This window comes from Plectropomus leopardus, chromosome 8, assembly GCF_026936395.1.
Source record: "Plectropomus leopardus strain MGB_pleo_1.0 chromosome 8, ASM2693639v1, whole genome shotgun sequence".
Taxonomy (NCBI): Eukaryota; Metazoa; Chordata; class Actinopteri; order Perciformes; family Serranidae; genus Plectropomus; species Plectropomus leopardus.
The window spans coordinates 28,887,673-28,905,311 of record NC_142183.1 but is presented as its reverse complement, the minus strand read 5'-3'; the positions used below and the strand labels follow the sequence as shown (position 1 = coordinate 28,905,311).

The 17,639-nt window shown below is 41.0% G+C and overlaps 1 protein-coding gene across 1 annotated transcript; it reads right to left on the bottom strand.

The window, feature by feature from the left end:
- Window positions 1-137: 137 nt before the first annotated feature.
- Window positions 138-13,648, bottom strand: mtmr7a (myotubularin related protein 7a). The gene is made up of 14 exons (XM_042493359.2): window positions 13,470-13,648; window positions 13,011-13,133; window positions 11,810-11,972; window positions 11,301-11,458; window positions 11,080-11,208; window positions 9,572-9,706; window positions 8,207-8,339; window positions 5,835-5,944; window positions 4,808-4,933; window positions 4,354-4,403; window positions 4,072-4,272; window positions 3,702-3,836; window positions 3,048-3,174; window positions 138-2,941 (listed from the first exon to the last, which is right to left on the bottom strand). Exons 1-14 carry the CDS (start codon window positions 13,491-13,493, stop codon window positions 2,600-2,602), a joined length of 1,956 nt encoding a protein of 651 aa, XP_042349293.2. The 5' UTR covers window positions 13,494-13,648; the 3' UTR covers window positions 138-2,599.
- Between the last annotated feature and the right edge of the window lie 3,991 nt (window positions 13,649-17,639).

The following is a 17,639-nucleotide window of genomic DNA, read 5'->3' as shown; positions in this document are numbered from 1 at the left end:
ACCAGTATCCCAGTCACTCTGGAAAATCCAAAGCTCACATACTGTCAACTTTGTCTTTTCTTTTTTTGTTGTTGTAGCTATTGTCTACCACAGTAGAAAGGCAAGAACACAGTCCAGAATGATCAGAACAACAGAACTGACAATAATGTATTTATTTCAAAGAAAATTGACACAAATTAAACATCTTTTCATTAAGATCAGTTTGACAAATTTGGCTCTTATTCCACCTGAACACATACACGCAGCAATATAAAGCTCTTTCTTTTATACAGGGTCAGAATTCCTTGTGACCAGACATTTTAGACTCTATCATACAAATAAAAACAACATGCATTAAAGCAAGTACTCAAAAAAATGCGCCACAGTACAAAAATATCTTAAATGCATTGCTTAGTAATCTTTGCATTGTTCATTTGCAGTATTGGAGTGCACATAATGTGTTATTAAAGTCAGCAGTTTTAATGCTAATTGAAACGGCACCAATTTTAAAAGACAGACTGTAATCTGCTGCCTTGCGTTCGCATGTCTGATGTTTAGTCTGCTGGTTCAGTATTCAGTATTCTGATTGCTTATCACTATATGTACCAGTAGAGGGCTGATTCCCTTTGTTAAGAAGTTTGGTTTGATCACAACACACGTATAGCTGTTTTAAGTGTATATATCACATGATATATGATGTGATGAAATTGAAGTACCCAGGTGTGAACCAAAAGGTGCCAATAAACCACAGCTAACTACTGGTTATTACTGTAGTGTAATGACACCCAAAACCAGCTGAGGTCCCTGTGGTGTGCTGAGTAAGTTTTGTTTCGTCACAGTATGTCCTCTGGGGTTGAAACGGCACTACATTGCTATTTGAAATAAGATTTGGGCTGAACTGGGTAACTGCTGCTCCATCAGGCCAAACTGAAGTCTTGACCCCTGACTGCCTGTGAATGAGCAGCAGTGACCATAAGGTGCAACAGCATTTAAATGAGCGCTGGGCAAAATCACAAAAAAGTAAAACAATATTTCTGCAAACACTGCTATAGAGATGAGTTATTCTGAGGGCCAATTAGCACCATGTGTCGACTGCCTGTATTCTATATGTTTGTCAAATCCTTTTCCCATTTTTAAATTACTTTGTTGTCCTTAAAGGAGCTCTATGAGACATTCACAACATTAATATAGCTGCAAACACCTATTTGCTATGTAAAGATATAGTGGTGCTATGGTGTCCTGAGCAGAGAATGAAATCATGCCATCTCTCTGTGTTGTAATTTGAGCTGCTCTGTTCTTTGTTTTGGTCGCGAGTCTGGTAGTGCACGCATGTTAAAGCACGTGAGTCCCTGTGTTTGTATCCCACTGGCTTGCGCCACTGTTTTCTACTGTGCTTGTATGGTGGTTACCACTGATATTAGGATGGCATTGTCTCAGGAGCGTAATGCCCATCCTCCAGTCTCTGCCTGGTTAACACTGTTAGCCCTGTCAGCACTGTTCCAGCTGTTAGCACCGTTAGCTGCTAGCTGCTGGCTCAGCCAACTCCATGTTGAGAGCCATGTGGAGACAACCTCTTCATCATGTAGTATATTACATTTGCACTGGGAGGTCAGAATTTCCGAGTTCCCACTTGGAAATTTCCACTGTAATGTGCCCAGAAGTAAATTCAGAGGACCCTCACGAACGAAGACCTCTAAATCCAATATGACTTCTCCCTGTATCAGTAGTAGTGAAAGCTGCTTTGATATAGTGTTTACTAGCACTGTTGTCTCTTTGTGTCTCATTAAAACAGTCTTACACAGTTCTGTCCAGCCTCTGTCTGTGGAAGTGTTGCTACGGTGTTTGTGTGCATAAAATTCAGCGTAACAAAGGCTTTGAAAATCGAATAGAGCTCCTTTAAGTTCAAACAATGCAACTGAAATGATGATTTGGTCTCGCTGAAACTCTGGTTATTGTTTCATGTTGATTTAGAAACTCAATTTCAAAGGGCTGCCAATGACTTCATATTTATACACTGTAAAGCATGATTCCTAATGAATGAAAGTATATTGAAGATCATAGTAAAATGCAAAAAACCACAAAACTAAATGGCTCACCAGTAATTCGATGAGCTGACACCCTCTGCTTACATTTGCACTGAATTGTTCACAAAACTCAGTCTTTAGTCTTTCTTTTTTTTTTAATTATTTTTTTTTTATCTTAGGCTTCAGTTGAATCTTGTTTGACATGACTCCATTATTAAACTGGTTACTGTCCTGGAAGCATTTCACTATTTTGTCTAGTTGCTGTGTAAACTCCTACGGGTTAATTCTGCCATCGACAACAGACATAAGCAATATTCAGCTTTGTTTTTTTTTTTTTTTCGGTAGAATCTTACCGCAGTAAGAAGTAAAATGTGGTCAGCTACAGTAAACAACTATTAACTATGTGAGAACAGGAAGGGTCCACCACACCACATGCAGAGTGCAAGTCACATGTGTAACCCGGATAAAACTTGTTTTCCTGGAGTGAGCCTATAGCTGGGTTACTTTGTGAATGTAAAAAAGGTACAGTAGTATTTGTTCAGTGGCACAGTGGACGGCGAGTTGATGCTACACCTTCCACCAAATGCTACATTTGCTCAGGCAGCTGAGTAGGCGGCCTCATCAGAGTCTGGATCCCTGGTGCTGTCCTCGCTGAGAGGTGAACGACAGCTCACGTCTGCTATCCCCGATTCCTCCTCGCTGCCGTTGGAGAGGTTGGATTCAGATGTTTGGTTTGAGTCCTTGGTCAGGAGGATCAGGCTGCTGTCTGGTGCTTTGGGCTGACAGGGGCTGCTGGTGAAGAAGCCCCCGGTGTAGTCCTGAGGGGTGTTGGCCAGACCGAGGTCATAACCAAGAGCCCACGCTGTGGGGCTCCTATCAAAGGCAGCTCCTTTCTGGGTGACACTCCACTTCTGCTCCTGCTCCAGTTGAGCAATTTTCTATTGATAATATAAGGCATGAAGACTACGGTCATCTTCCATAACCAGAAAAAAAAAAATCTCCTGAAAAAAGACAAGCAGTGTGAATTTATAGCCCTGTCCTTACCTGCTTGTGTGAGGCCAGCTGCTCCTCCAGCTGCTGTGTTTCCTCTTGGATGGCACTCAGATAATCCTCCACAGACTGTCGAGGATGCATCCCTCGGTCAAAGCGGTTATACAGCCCTCTCCAAAACCTATATGAAGGAGGAGATTTCCAATTGTGAGAGGAGCACATCAACTCTTGTTTCTTCCTTTGTTTCATAAACAGCTTACAGAGAAAACCTTCTCTGTAAGCACAATGTTCTCTATCTTTTAAAATACTCAAACCAGTTTATGGAAACTTCAATATTGTCCTTTCCCAGATTTTCTGCCAATACTTTCACTTTTTCTGTCACTAAAGCTCCACCCAAGGGAGCATTATTAATCCACTTGATGGACGGCTTCAACCACAGATACTTTCCCCCACGTGAGTAAAGTAAGAGACCCAAAATGTACATGGAAAGCAGACTACAGCATTTGTATAGAAATGATTCCCTCAAAAGCTTTTTGATCCATATAAGTGGTTGATCCCTGCAACTATGATCACTATAAGCAGTTCCTACTGTGTATGAATTCATCACAAGAATGTCTCAGACTAGTGTTTTTAACATACAAGTAATAGGAAATACGTGTACCAGACTTTAAACCTAAGCGGAGTGTGTTATAGTTTGTAAGGACCTACTTAAAGCAGTAGGGGGCAGTAGACGGCCGGAGGAGCCCCTGAGTCTGGCTGTGGTTTGGCCGGTAAAGAGGATTGATGTAGTCTGCCCGGTTCTTCCACAGATAGCTCCACAGAGAGTGAGTCCTCTCGCGCAAACTGTATGAATGTCAAGAGATGAAGACAATTTCAAATCATGATTGAAAAAAGAAATTGATTCAGAATAACCTTTTTTTTTGTTTCTAACAAAGTTGCCTTTATTTGCATCAGAGTGGTGGTGTAATTTACTACTGGCTGTCACTTCTCTTCAGTGGTCAGTCTCGCTGGCTCTGACAAGATGTCTGTACTGTGAAAAGGAAAAGAAACTTATGGTGGCTGCAGGTTTAAATCTCACCCCAGCTCTTTCCTCTCCTGCTGGTTGTTGCCAATGAAGTTTCCATACTGGCAGGAGTAGATGTGGCTGTGAATGGTGATGAGGAATCTCGCATTGAACTCAAAGGCACAGGGGAACTGCTCCATGAGCTGCCACACGCACTCCAGGAACTGATCGATGATGGGAGATACCTCTTTAGGGTCTCCTACCAGGTGGTTGCATCTGGAGGACGGTTAGGTGAGAATAGTTAGAACAAAACGAGACATCTAAAACCAAAACGCTATGAAAGTTTTAGGGTCAAACCTGTGGGTGAACTTGTGTCCAAATGACACCCAGTCTTTCTCAATGAGAACCTAAAAGCCGAAAAAAACATGTAAGTGCCAAAAAATAAGAAGGTCCATCAGTTTCTCCACAACATCAGTCAGTCCTGAATAAAGGTTCAGACACAGTGCAAAGTTAATCCCTGCAGAATGACTGAACCTCTTCCCCCTCTGTGTGGGGTCATTTTCCTCTGACTTTAGGGGGAATTCTCCAAAACAGGCTTCACTATTATATTTATTTTCCATAGTGGCTCTTGGTGGATTCCAAGTTAGTCTGTACAAATCCTTCTGATCAAAGACAGTACTGACTACTGTCAGCTAAAGCCAGAATGTAACTGGATATATAATTATGAAACAGAGTGTATATGAAATTCAAAATGCTACCTAAATACAATTCTACACTGTTATTTAAGTTTAAGAAAGGGTCCAGTATCTACCATGAGTCCTTTGAGGGTCCTGTAGTAAGGGTCCAGCAGCACACAGGCTACTGAACACACCTGGGCGGTGCGGTCCCAACCGTCTGAACAGTGAACCAGGACACTGACACCCTCCTCTGCAACAGCCTGCACACACACACACACACACACACACACACACACACACACACACACACACACACACACACACACACACAGTCTATGCAGTGCCTCAGCACAATCAGGATAAAATAATACATTCAGAAACATCTACTGTAATCAAAGTGCAAATATCAACAAAGAATCGGTGCCAGAATTGAAACCAGAAATTTACATCATGCAGGAACAGTTGATCTCTTAGAAAAATGTCAAAATGGAATTTTCAGTTGCCAAAAATGAAGCAGAGTACACCACTGTAGAACTCTTTGTAAACATGGTAAATCTGATAAATCCCTCTGATGAAGGTGCTGTGCTGAAATTTGTTGGAGGAATGTTTAAAAAAATGTAACACACACTATGTTTTTATGAGAGGGTGTGTATATGTAATGTGTGTATTGTGCATGCATGCGTACGCACGAGAACGCACATGAGAGACAAATTCCTGCCCCTGCTTGATGATTGCTGTCTCATGTTCTGGTTCTCATCTCTCATGCTGGAGGCTGTAATTTGGGATTCTGTTCAACTGTTGTGTGTTATACTGTGTGTTTCTATTATTTTGCCCACCCCAGTTATATATAGTATTAGTATTAATGGCAGGACTTATGTATCAGACTGTATATGTTTTAGTTAGGTGTGCCTCATAACTGAGTGTACACAGACAGACAACATCAGCATTACACATACCGGATACAACACACACAGACACAGACACACAGACACAGACACAGACACAGACAGACACACACACACACACACACACACACAGACACACACACACACACACACACACACACACACACACACACACACACACACACACACACACACACCTAAGCTAATATTGAGAGCTGTGGTGAGGCAGACAGCGGGGATTAACCTCCAGACTGACCTTGGCGATGAAGATGCCTGCATCCAAAACAGCTTTGATGTGCTTCAGCCAGCCTGAGCTCTCCAGACCTTCCAGGAAGTCAGACATGGAGGGGGAACGAAGCTCACACACTGTAAGCACAACACAGCTGTCTCACTGGCAGGAAACATGGAGCATACCTGATCACTGGACATTATTGAATCTCACATTCACTTTCACATCACTAAACATCCACGACGATACGTTTATATGGAATTTGTGCATGAAATGAGAAAATATGGGACACTGTTTTTTTCAGAACTTATTCCCTTCAGCTTCTCACATGATGGTTCATTTGGACCACAGTCAGTGTTTTCAGTCACGCTCGCAGTGCGGCTGCAGTGATGGCAGTTTGTCCGTTTGGTCCATGCTTAAATAGCTAAACAATGTTTAAATGGATGGCTATGAAATTTTGAACAGATAATCAAGTGTTCCCAGAAAATGAGTCCTGCTGACTCCGGTCTTCCCCTGAATTTTCCTCAAGACTCATTAGGTCAAGGTTTTTATTTGCGAAATATCTCAAAATTTCGGATTGGCACAAGCTTTTATACATACGGATATTAATGGTTCCCAGAGGATGCATCCTAATGACTTTGCAGATACCTAAAAAAGTACCTGTCTTTTCCTCCATGATGTTCATTTGTGGTTTTGAGTTAATGTCTTAGCAACTACTTCATTACCATAATATCTGGCTCAGGCATTCATTTTCCCCTGATGATTATTTTTAATTAGGAATGTTTTTAAAAATGTGTCCAATGCTTTGGTTGATGACTAAAGTCATGCAAAACTAATTCAACTCTAATCAGTCTCAGCTTTACTTGTGCTTATGACTTAAGGCTTAACAACATTTCTAAAAAGTCTTGCAACTCGACTTGGACTTGAACACCAATGACTCGTGACTTTACTTGGACTGGAATCTTTTGACCCGAAAATATTAATACCTTTCCCCTAACCCAAAGATTAAATTGTATGTTATTTAAAAAGCGTACCACAAATTCATTGATTTCCCTTCAAATCCTGAATCAACAAACAACAATGGTTTTCATTCCTAGCAAAAGACTTTACTTGTTACTCGTCATACGTCACTTAGGACTTTACTTAGGACCTGCCTGTGTTGACATGTGACTTAAGCGCAAAGACTAGAATTTCTTTTATTAGCAAAAGTTAGCATTGAAAAGTACTTAATTAAAATGGCGAAGATAGTACACATCATACGGCTAAACATCAACATGTTAACATTATCAGTTTAAAGTTTGCGTTTTGCTAAAAAGGAACCACTGTGTCCTGGCATAGCCTCACAGAGACGCTCGCAAATCTGTGGACTGCAGTGTTGTTATTGTGTATTTTCCAAAATGAATGTACGTCTTCCTGCATTCTGTTTGTTTTTCTTGTAAAACTGAAACCTAAAATTAATTTCTCCGTCTTCAGGGTTCAACATAAATATTTGCAAGTTGACTGAGGGGGCAGAGCGACATGAACCCGCTTCTCCTCAGCTTGACGTTACATTTGCTCGGGGTAATTTATCACATTAACATTCATAATTCAGTCACACTTTTAGATAACCGTATGAAAACACATGCTCACTCTGCACTCATTAAGGTGTTGACAGAGGGGACAAAGTGAATTTTGCTGACACTTTATCAGTGTGCTGACCTGTGAGAGCACTCTGAGGCCGCTGATAGGGAGCGAGCAGGTGACTGGGTTCACTGAACCCTTTGTAACACTTAGCAGGGCGGACTTCCACTTAGAAGAAATGTTTGAGCAAATGCTACCAGGCGGGGGGCCTTCGAAATTTTATTGAAGTGTGCAGTTGGGCAGAGAGAGTCAGGCAGCCTCTGAAGGGCAGTCGCTGTCTCCAGCATTTAAAGACTTCCCTTGTGCTGCCAGGGGGCAAAGAGTTATCACAACTAAGAACAGCTATAACTTTTCAGACTTGAAATCCCATCATTCTCACGCCCTCGCTCTCTCTTTGGGGGATAAGGTCCCGGATTGTCCACTCCGGGAAACCAAAATAGCTCAGAAATAAAATCCAGATGGATTCAAAGTCTTCCTAGGAGCACCCCTGCACAATACCCAGAAATTCTCCTGTGGGCTCATTTGAGGCCTGATTGCAGCACAGTCCAGTCCGCATGAGTGCATATGAAAGCCACAGGGGTAGCATGGGGTCCTGCTCTGCTTTAGTAATGTGAAGAAGCAGCGGACTTTAAACAGACAATGCCAGAAAATATACATTTCGTTCTGCAAACACTGATGTGGTGAAACATTTCTGACACAGTGATGGATGAACTGCTGCGGCTTTCAAACCTCCTCTACGGTAAATAAATCTAAAATCAGTGCGAAAAAATGATAATTACCCTCTAGCATTTTCTGTTGGCTGTTTCTCATGACGTGGATGTTCTCGATGCCGATGAACTGGAATTTGATGTTTGAGTAGTTGTCTTCGTTTTCGTAGCCCTTTCCTGCAGCTCGGTTTGCGATTGCATTCAGCTAAGAAGACATTGGATGAATTGTTAAAACATATTTTGTTGAGAGAAAAATAATAAACTAGACTTACCGACTTGCTGTTGTATGCATCCACCAATCTGTCAAGTGATAGTTTCCATTCATATCTGTCCAGGCTCATATATAACAAAGATTTTAAAGTACAAAAAAACATGTTTGCTGCCAAAAAATGGCTTTGGTCTCTTTATCTAATTTCAACACCAATGAAAGCTGTACAGAGGTTGACTTTTTATATAACTCACTTGTTGAAATGCTATTAAACCTTAACCCTTTGAAACCTTGATCGACATCAGCTTCCTTGTGCTGCCTTCAGACGCCTTTCACAAGCTGTTTTACCCCTTTAAACCTGAGCAATTGTTTGGAGTTGTTTTTTTAGACATTAAGACAATGGCAACTAACTAATGGCAACTTTAATTTTCCTCAAAAATAAGTTTTAAAAAGAGGGGAGGATTGATAGAGAATGCATTTAAAAAGGGGAAAATGACCAAAAACAATGTAATTAATTTAATTAAATAATTACATATTTTATATATAAAATTGTGTTACAAAAAATATATTATTTTTTTCTGCAGCACCTTTTTAGGTCATTTTCTTGTTTGTTTGATTTTTTTTGTTTTTGATGTTTTTTTTATAATGTTATTTTATTTATTTTATTTATTTGTTTTTACTAATTTCTTGCTTTTTCTCTTGTTAATATGTCCTTTGCTAATCAAACCAATTTGCTCAGCTTTTAAAGGGTTAAAGATATACATAATTATGAGCGTGGCTTCTTTAAGTGACAGGTGGGTGCTATCTGTTGACAAGTGGCCACCATGGTAACACTGTCGGGTTTCACACACATTCCCACATTCATTTCTTTGTAGCTGCCCGCCATGATTAAAACATCTGCTGTTTTCTACTTTTTGGGCAAGGCCGCCATTAGAAGCGCTGTTGGAATACATATACCGTCTCACGAGAATGGGACGGACAGACAGCCCGAAAGCACAATGCCTTCGGCCATAGTAGTTGCCAGAGGAGACTTAAAAAAGCACAACTGTCCGTTACATAATATTGATTATGGTTCAGAAAGCACATAGCCAGGATGTTTTCAAGGCTTTTGCTGTGAGACCATCCAGCTGGCAAAACGCGGTATGGAAAATAAGGGCCACCTGAACACACAGCGGAGTACTGTAAGACTTGTATTTTCGCAGGCCGTTCCTTGGGCACAGAGGGCTCACCTTAGGCCTGGTGTCCACCACATACATGAAGTCGCTGCGGGGGTTGGACCTCAAGATGGCCTCCAGCATCTGCTCATCCTCCAGGCAGCGAGCGCTGAAACCTGACAGGGGCTGGCTGCTGCGGCAGATGGCAGCCTGGGAGGAGGCGAGGGGACAAGAATGTGTACTCCTCTGACAGCTGATTTCAAGTGAATTATTACTGTACTTTGGATAACATTTAGTACAAAACAGTCGGACATATGAGAATCAGCATGAATACAAATTCACAGTGCTTTTTATTTCCTTGCATGTTCCATTTAAATTAATCAACCACACAATTGCTCGTATCTCCATTTATTGGCCACGAGGGAGAGGGCCGGAGAGCCTTGTGTGATTCTCCCTTCTGGCTCATGAACCAGAGCGGAGCCCCTTTGTACAAACTGAGCTCCGCACACTGGACCCTCAAGCCTGGGAAGCTGACCTCACACACATAAAGCACTCCCAACTGTCCAGCCAAGGATTAATAGAGCGGATTATGACCATTTAGGCTTATTCTCGCTTCAGATATAGAAAATGGAAATTATTTATGCTTTGAAATAATGACAGCATAGATACCTCCTCAGAGGACCTTTTGTCAACTTGACAAAGTGTCTGTTCAGATGAAATGGCTAAGAATCTCCTGCATACAACAGTGTTTCTCTTTCCATCTTATTTTACTGGAGACCAAGTGTCGATCCTTCTGTATGTTTTGGGGTTTTTTGTTATAAATTCTCTATCCCATGTCTTTTACTAATGTCTACTCCTGTGACCATGACATGATGAAGATCTACTTGTTGTTGATAAAAACTGAAATGGCAAAAACTGCAGAGTGGACGTCTGTTTTTGCTTTTTATCTTCACAAACACACAGTCTCCTATTGCCCTGTGGCTTGTCTGTGTTGTACCAGACATACATTATTAGAAGAAAGCCCTTAACCCACATGATAAGTCAGACAATCAGAGCAAATCATACCAAACCAAACCAAACAGAGTGTTGGTTATTTTGGTGCCATCAGAGCATCATCAGTTCCACTACTTTAACAGCAGTGACTTCATGTTTACTTGAGTTTTAAAGACTTTCAAAACTCACTTTTGGTTTGCATTTTTTGTCAAACAAAAACTTTTGACTGCTTAAACAGAGAAAAATGAGATGAGGATGACCGATCACTATCACAAGCAATTTTGGCGACAAAAACTTACCAAGAAAAGCAATAAAAAAATACAGTAATAATGTCATCATGACAAATTACATCTAAATATGTGATCTCACATCAACATTTTTCTGCTAAATAACTGCTTTTGACTTTCCTGTTGCAAGCTTCGCACCATTCCTGTGCGGTTCAGAGAGTCTGGTTCTGTCAGTGCAGCCACAATCCCTACTCACCACTGACAGTAAAACACCATCCACACTTCACGCCCTTTGAATTAACATGAGTTGAAAAAGGAAGCATACACAAACATAAAAAGAGAAAATGTATGCAGTCAACTTACATGATTTTCTTTAGAGTAGTACGACAGAGTAGGAAATCTGCCTCTGCTTCTGAACTTGGAGCTCCCCACTATGACCGGAGGTGTGGCGGACTCAGGCACAAAGAGGTCAGCGGGGTAAGTGTCACTCACCTTTAGAAAAGAACAAAACAAAAGTGTAAGCTTCTGCCATGTCCATATTAGGATGAAAAAGTACAACCGGCCATCAAAATCAGCTCTCTGACCTTGTAGTGTTGGTTGACAGGGGAGAGTTTCCACAGGGAGTTTGGCAGTCCCATTCTGCTGTAATCAGCCTTAAGGTCCAAGAAGTCCCATTCCTGCCGTCTGTCCTCCTCATCAATGTTTGGCTTATAGGAGAAGCAGTATAGCTCCTCGTAATGCTCTGCAGGGCATAACAATGGATGACAGCTGAAGTTTGATGCATGGAAAAAAAAACACTTTGTAGAAGTTACACAGGCAAAAGTGTTGCAAAAGCAGAGGAAATATAAACTAGACTGTGGCTGATACTGGACTTTGTAAATAATAAGGAGAAAACATAATAAAGACTTCACTTGATATTATTTTTTATCTTATTATATATTACGTTTTAACAGGGTTCCCTCAAATTTGGCCAGCAAAGATATATGCTGAAGATATCTTATATTTGTAGAAAACTGATGTGTCACATTATAAACTGCTGAGTCATATTTAAGCAATAACCCCAACAAATGGATCCTTTGAAAACACTGTTCACCTGGCTGGGAGAGCCGCTGTAGGGACAGGTGGACATCACTGCACTCCCGCTCTCGAGGTATGACAAAATAAAGAACCTGGAAGTTCTTGCAGTGGATGACCAGAGAACATCCTGAGGGGGAGGCAGCTTGTTTCTCCACACTGCACACCAAACTGTGAAGCACCTGTTTAGATTAATGAAAGGCAAACATGAACCTTTTATCGTATGTTTTATGTTGTTAAGGCATCATGATGCATGGATGCACAGAGTGACTACAGTATTGAAATAAAGTCAACATCATGTATTGTCTACAGCAGGGGCGTTGTGGTGGGGGGAAAAAAAAGTGGCAGTGATTACCGACAGACCACGGGGGGGTTGAATTAGGTTTTGTTTGCAATTTATTTTTTGTATTTTTTATTAATTAGTGCCATAACGAAATTAAATTTGGCTGAATAAATGGGTTGAAAGACTGAACTTTGTATGAAAAAAATAGCAGAAGCTCTCTGAGGCCCCTCTCGTTCCTTAAAGGTGCAAAGTGTTTCAGTCCTCCTCTGCCCTAGGATTTCCCTGTAACCACCTTTCACAACAGATTCCATCACTATATGTCACAAATATGAAAACAATATAAATATTTACTTTTAACTTAACACCTCTTATTTTCGTTTGAAAACATAAGCCTGCTGACAGTGTTTTTTGGCCAGAGTTTCTTCTGTTTTTGGAGAATCAGCTTTTAATTGTGAAAATACAGTAGTTATTGCAGGAAGCTCTGCGGCAGCACCATAGCAACAATGCTGTCAATGTGAACGCCACATGAGCCAGCTGCAGCAATTCAGCAAGGTAGCTGTCACATGCTGCTCATGCAAGCAGTGTAGCCCAGGAGTTACGCTTCAGGAGCACCAACATACACCATCATGTCTTTTCACAAGAAAGAGATATCAGGGTTCCAAAAAAGGAAAAGGAGGAAGGAAAGGAAAGGGGAGGAAACCAAACTGATTTTTTTTTAAATTTTCCAGTTATGTGCAGCAAGAGAAAGATCAAGGAAGGAAGCTGGGTGGGGAGCCCATAAAGACTGCTAAGGCATAGGCCCCAGAATTTGGTGCTACGCCCCTGCTGTACAGCATAGGCACTATGTTGTGCCCTACACCGTATTTGACATCTCCTGACAAGTGAAATCACTTAAGTTTGTCTGTCCCAGCGGTAAGTGTACTGATCTGTTGCCTACCCATGTCTCATTGCGCACTCCAGCTTCGTTCTCCACAAAGATGGTGTGTGTGGCTGTCAGGTAGAGGGTGCCCACTCTGCTTCTTCTGGGAGAGACCCTGTCGAGCAGCTTGACATTCTCCACCTGGAGGAGCGAGAACAACATCAGACAGCCTCGTCATCCTCAGCACACGGTCAGCTCCTCACGCGGCAGCTGACACACGTGTGTAAACTGCACTGATACAAACACACATACACACGCACATAGCCGTCAGCTGTGGCTGATAGCAGTAGGACTCTGGCTGCCTACGTGGCCGACAAAGCACACGCCCTTGAAATAATCCTGATTGTTTGTTTAATCATTTGGATTAAATCTCTGCAGTCATCGTGAACGCATTTGTGCGGGTTTTGTTGGTGACAGTGGAGGTGACGTTACAGTGCGGAAATTGTATCTAATCACTGCAACCGGAGCCGCGGTTACCTTTGGCAGTAGGATGTGCTCCATCAGTAGCTGAGAGATGAGCCGCAGCCTCCTGCGATCACTGAACCTGTCACAGCACAACTACCAACAGCACAGCATGTGTTCAGTAGTGTTACAGAAGGTTAGCTTTAATGTTTGGGTTAGTTCGTCAGTAGCGCGCAGGTAAACGCTGCCATAACATCGCTGCTGCCCGAACGGCTTCATTGGAGCTGCACCGCTGGGTCCTAACGCCCGCCAGGTGCTCTGCTCTGCTGTGGCTGTGGACCATTTAGGCTGCTGACCAAAGTTGCCTTACCAACTGTAAAGGTAAGTCCATTCAAGATATTTACTGATCTGAAAGTTATTTAGGAGGAAAATGCGTCATGTTGCACATCTTCACTTAAATGTCTAATTAGATAAAGTGGAAAATGAAGCTGTCAATTGGTAAAAGAAAAAAAGGGTTAAAATTTAGCTTGCCAGATAATTGTGAGAGTAGGCCTAAGTGAATGTTTAATACTAGCTTTGTTCAGAAAAATATGGATGTATTTTTATTTTTTATTTTTCAACAGAAAGGACCATAACAACTTACTTCTAGCATAAGGACTTTAGTTTTCATTCTAGCCATCAAATTGAGATGAAAAAGGTTAGACCAAATCAACAGTACCAGAGTGCTTCAGGGATGACGCTTTCCTGTAGGCTGACCTGAAAGTCCGCCAAAAAGCCTATGGGATTTTTCCATTGGAGTTTGCATCATTGCAGAAAAAGAGCGCTATGGTTAACAAATGTTTAAGATACTTACAGGTTTTGTTCAGCAAGATAATCTTCTCAAACAAACACCACTTTCAGGTATTTTGAAGCCCTAATGCAATTGCCAGGAGTGTAAAGCTATAACTAGGGCTAAAACGAAAATCCCTATGGTTGCCACAGCTACAAGACTGTAAAGCCATGTTTGGCGTGGTTCACCGTTAAACCAATTGTTAGCAACCGTATTTATTAGGGCACATAAAATTGTCAAAATTCATGAGTGGGATATTTACTGATGTATTTGATGTTATAGAACAAAATGTCAACATCTCTTAAGCTTGTGCTAACTACAGACCTTATTTGAGGCTTCTAACCAAAATCCCACTCAAAAACCCCAATGATTTCCAGACAAGTGAACCAGGAGGTGAATTTTGGGTGGTGGATTTTCTGGTTTTAGGACTCATCATTGTGGTTCTCTGTGAAATTATGTAGGAATGACCTATGAAAAAGTGGTTCCCTCATCCAAAAGCTAATGGTATTTTTTGCATTGGATTTTGGATAATTACTAAAAAATGCTCTCCAAATGTTTACAATACCTACACATTTTGTACAGCGAGGGAATCTTCACAAATGAACACCACTTTTATGTTTTGTGATGCTTAAATGCAGTTGCCAGAAGTAAAAAGCTAATGTTAGACTATAATGAACTACACCACCAAATACTCATTCTAAACCCACTGACTTCAAGATGAGGGAAGCAGCAGTGCAAAAATGCTAATTTATTTTTGGGTTTTAGGACTCATTCCTGCACAAGTCCAAGAGGACCCTTCATCACTGCACACATGGAAGCACAATGCATAAAGAGAACGCGATGCAGTGTTGGAGGCGGGGCCCCTGTTCATTCCTGTGTAAGTTGCTGCTCAGTGGCACAAGACGCTGAAAGTTTGACTTCCAGGGTATAAAATCACTTGAATCTTCCACATGATTTGACCCATAGAGCAAGCATACTCCCAACTATTGCAAAAAAAAAAAAAGTGGAAAAATTGGTCACTAGCCAAAGAACATCTGATTAATTGTTTTTGCCAACCAGGCTAAAGGGGCATGTTACAAGGACATTTTAAAAAGTCAGCATTGTTATCAGCTCTCAACAGCAGACATTCAGAGACACAGCTTAGAATTGAGATAGTGTGTAGCTGGCCAACGTGTAGGCTTAAAATATGTCCATCTACATTCTGTCAATCTCCTAATTAGCTCTACACAAGCCTGAGAATGGTATCATTTGTGCATCCATCCCAAATGTTAAAGGGTGTGTCACAAAGTAGGCCCGCCAACAGTTTAAAATTTTATTTAAAGGCTACATTTATCAGATAAAGTACTGTACATTCTGGCACTGAGCATAAAATACCCTGAGTTTGTTTAAGTGATTGTCGCACTGTTAAACAGAGCGTGAAGCTATTTTGAGAGGCTCCCCAGTGCAAACACAGATGGATCCCATATGATTTACACTACCCATTTTATCTGCACATCCACACTGAACTATCTCAGTTTATCAGGTTCTTCTGACATCTTTGTTGTTTTGGCAAGTAATATGAAATTTTAAATGTATTTTTATGGTCAGCAGTATTTTGCACACCACTGAGTGGAGGAGCCATCTGTTGCAGGACAGTAGACAGAAAAAAGAAAGTAGTTAGTTAAACTAAGCAGAAGTGATTGACTTACTGACGCCTGACGGCCTAGCTGCAAGCCCACTCCTACCGCACTGCATTCATAAAGAGGAACTAAAAAAAGCTTGATTGTCCAGTGATCGTAAAAACCAATTCAGTTCTGACAATATCTCACGGATCAGATAACTCGCCTCTGTTTAGATTTGCAATCATATTATGTGCATATTCTAATTAAGACAATGCACACTGAATGACTGAGCTGAAATCTGTTCATGACTGATATCTGTTTCATCACTGGGGCATGTCTAGAAGGTGTAACTGCCTTATATAAAAGGCTAAAAGAGATATAAAAAGATCACGATAGTGCAGAGGGACTGTTTGAAACCAAATATTTATTTAGGGTTGTAAAACTGTTAAACCCCCCCCCTGCGTATAAGCCACATCTATTTTAACCCACAATTTAGTGTCCAGTGTGGAATTCATTTTTGGAAGTCAGTGTATCCCAAGGGACTTTACTTGGAGTAAAATCAGCTTGAGGCCACAATTAACCCGCAGGCCAGAAGATTCTTGGACATCATATTTCATATTTAAAAGAATCTGTTACTTTTGCCAAATACGTCCAAACAAGTGATTAATAGCATTCAATTCACTACTCTGATATTGTAACTTGACTTGCATCCAAACCTTTGGCCAGTGTAGTTTCCTAAACCACAGTGCTAAATAATTGTATTACATTTAAATGTGTGTGTGTTAAGTACTGCACAAGGCTTGTACACTGACCTAGATAGAGACAGGAAATCACGTTCAGCGGCGGGGAAGGGGGGGGGGGTTGTCACTGAGGGTGAATACATCCATAGATAATACCTCATCCTGCTACCTAATAAAAAGAGTATTATGTCAGACTAAGAACAGGTAATGTCTTCAGACTTCAGTCTCCAGACTGTTCTTAAAATGTAATATGAAGAGACTTTGTGCCATTACATTAGATCAGGGGTCTTCAATGGTTTTCAGGCCAAGAACCCCTCAGCTGAAAGAGAGTCAGAGCAGGGACCCCCTTTTGGTTTAGAATTGAGTTGCATATTATTGAGCCCACAATATATTAACATACATTTCAATGGTGCATGAGCTTTTAAAATGATAATTATTGACAGATTCATCGATATAATATACCATGTTTTAATGTTAAACTTACATTTCAGAAGGCACAGTGATTTAGCGTAGATTGCTGGAGGATTAATGGGTTGGCCCATCATCAGTATTGTATACTGTAAGTTAAAAGGGTTGTTGTTATATGAATAGGTCAATCTACCTTTGCTGATAATGTTTTGGACTGATGTCAACGTGTATTTTTAGACATTTTCAGACACTTTTGATTTTTGAAAAGGGGAAAACATTTTCTTTCAAGATAAAACAATAACAATTTAGCCACCCACTTACAGTAACTCTAAGGACTCCCTAGGGGTCCAGGACCCCATGTTGAAAACCTTTGCATTAGATTCAACATGTTGACCATGGCTAATACTAGCCTTCGAAACAAATTTCTAATGTAATTATATAATTTGCTTTTACGTTTTTCTAGTGAGCTCGACTGAATCCTGTGTTATGTGTGTCTGTTATTTAACTTTGCTACATCGATAAAAACTAGTTCCATTCTTATCACGTTGAGGTCTAAGTGCCTTCCTGCTGTTTTTAGTCTGCAGATCACTCTTGCTGTCTTGATTCTTCTCAGAGCTGTTGTCTGCCTTATCAGTAATTGTTCACTTTAACATTTCCTGGTGACACC

What these genes read in the sequence shown, in the direction of transcription:
- mtmr7a (XM_042493359.2), bottom strand. Translation starts at nt 13,493, where the DNA reads ATGGAGCACATCCTACTGCCAAAG. An exon ending in GAGTGCGCAATGAGACATGG is followed by an intron (nt 11,973 to 13,010) that starts GTAGGCAACAGA and finishes TAATCTAAACAG; the next exon opens with GTGCTTCACAGTTTGGTGTG. An exon ending in AGCTGGCCTCACACAAGCAG is followed by an intron (nt 2,942 to 3,047) that starts GTAAGGACAGGG and finishes TATTATCAATAG; the next exon opens with AAAATTGCTCAACTGGAGCA.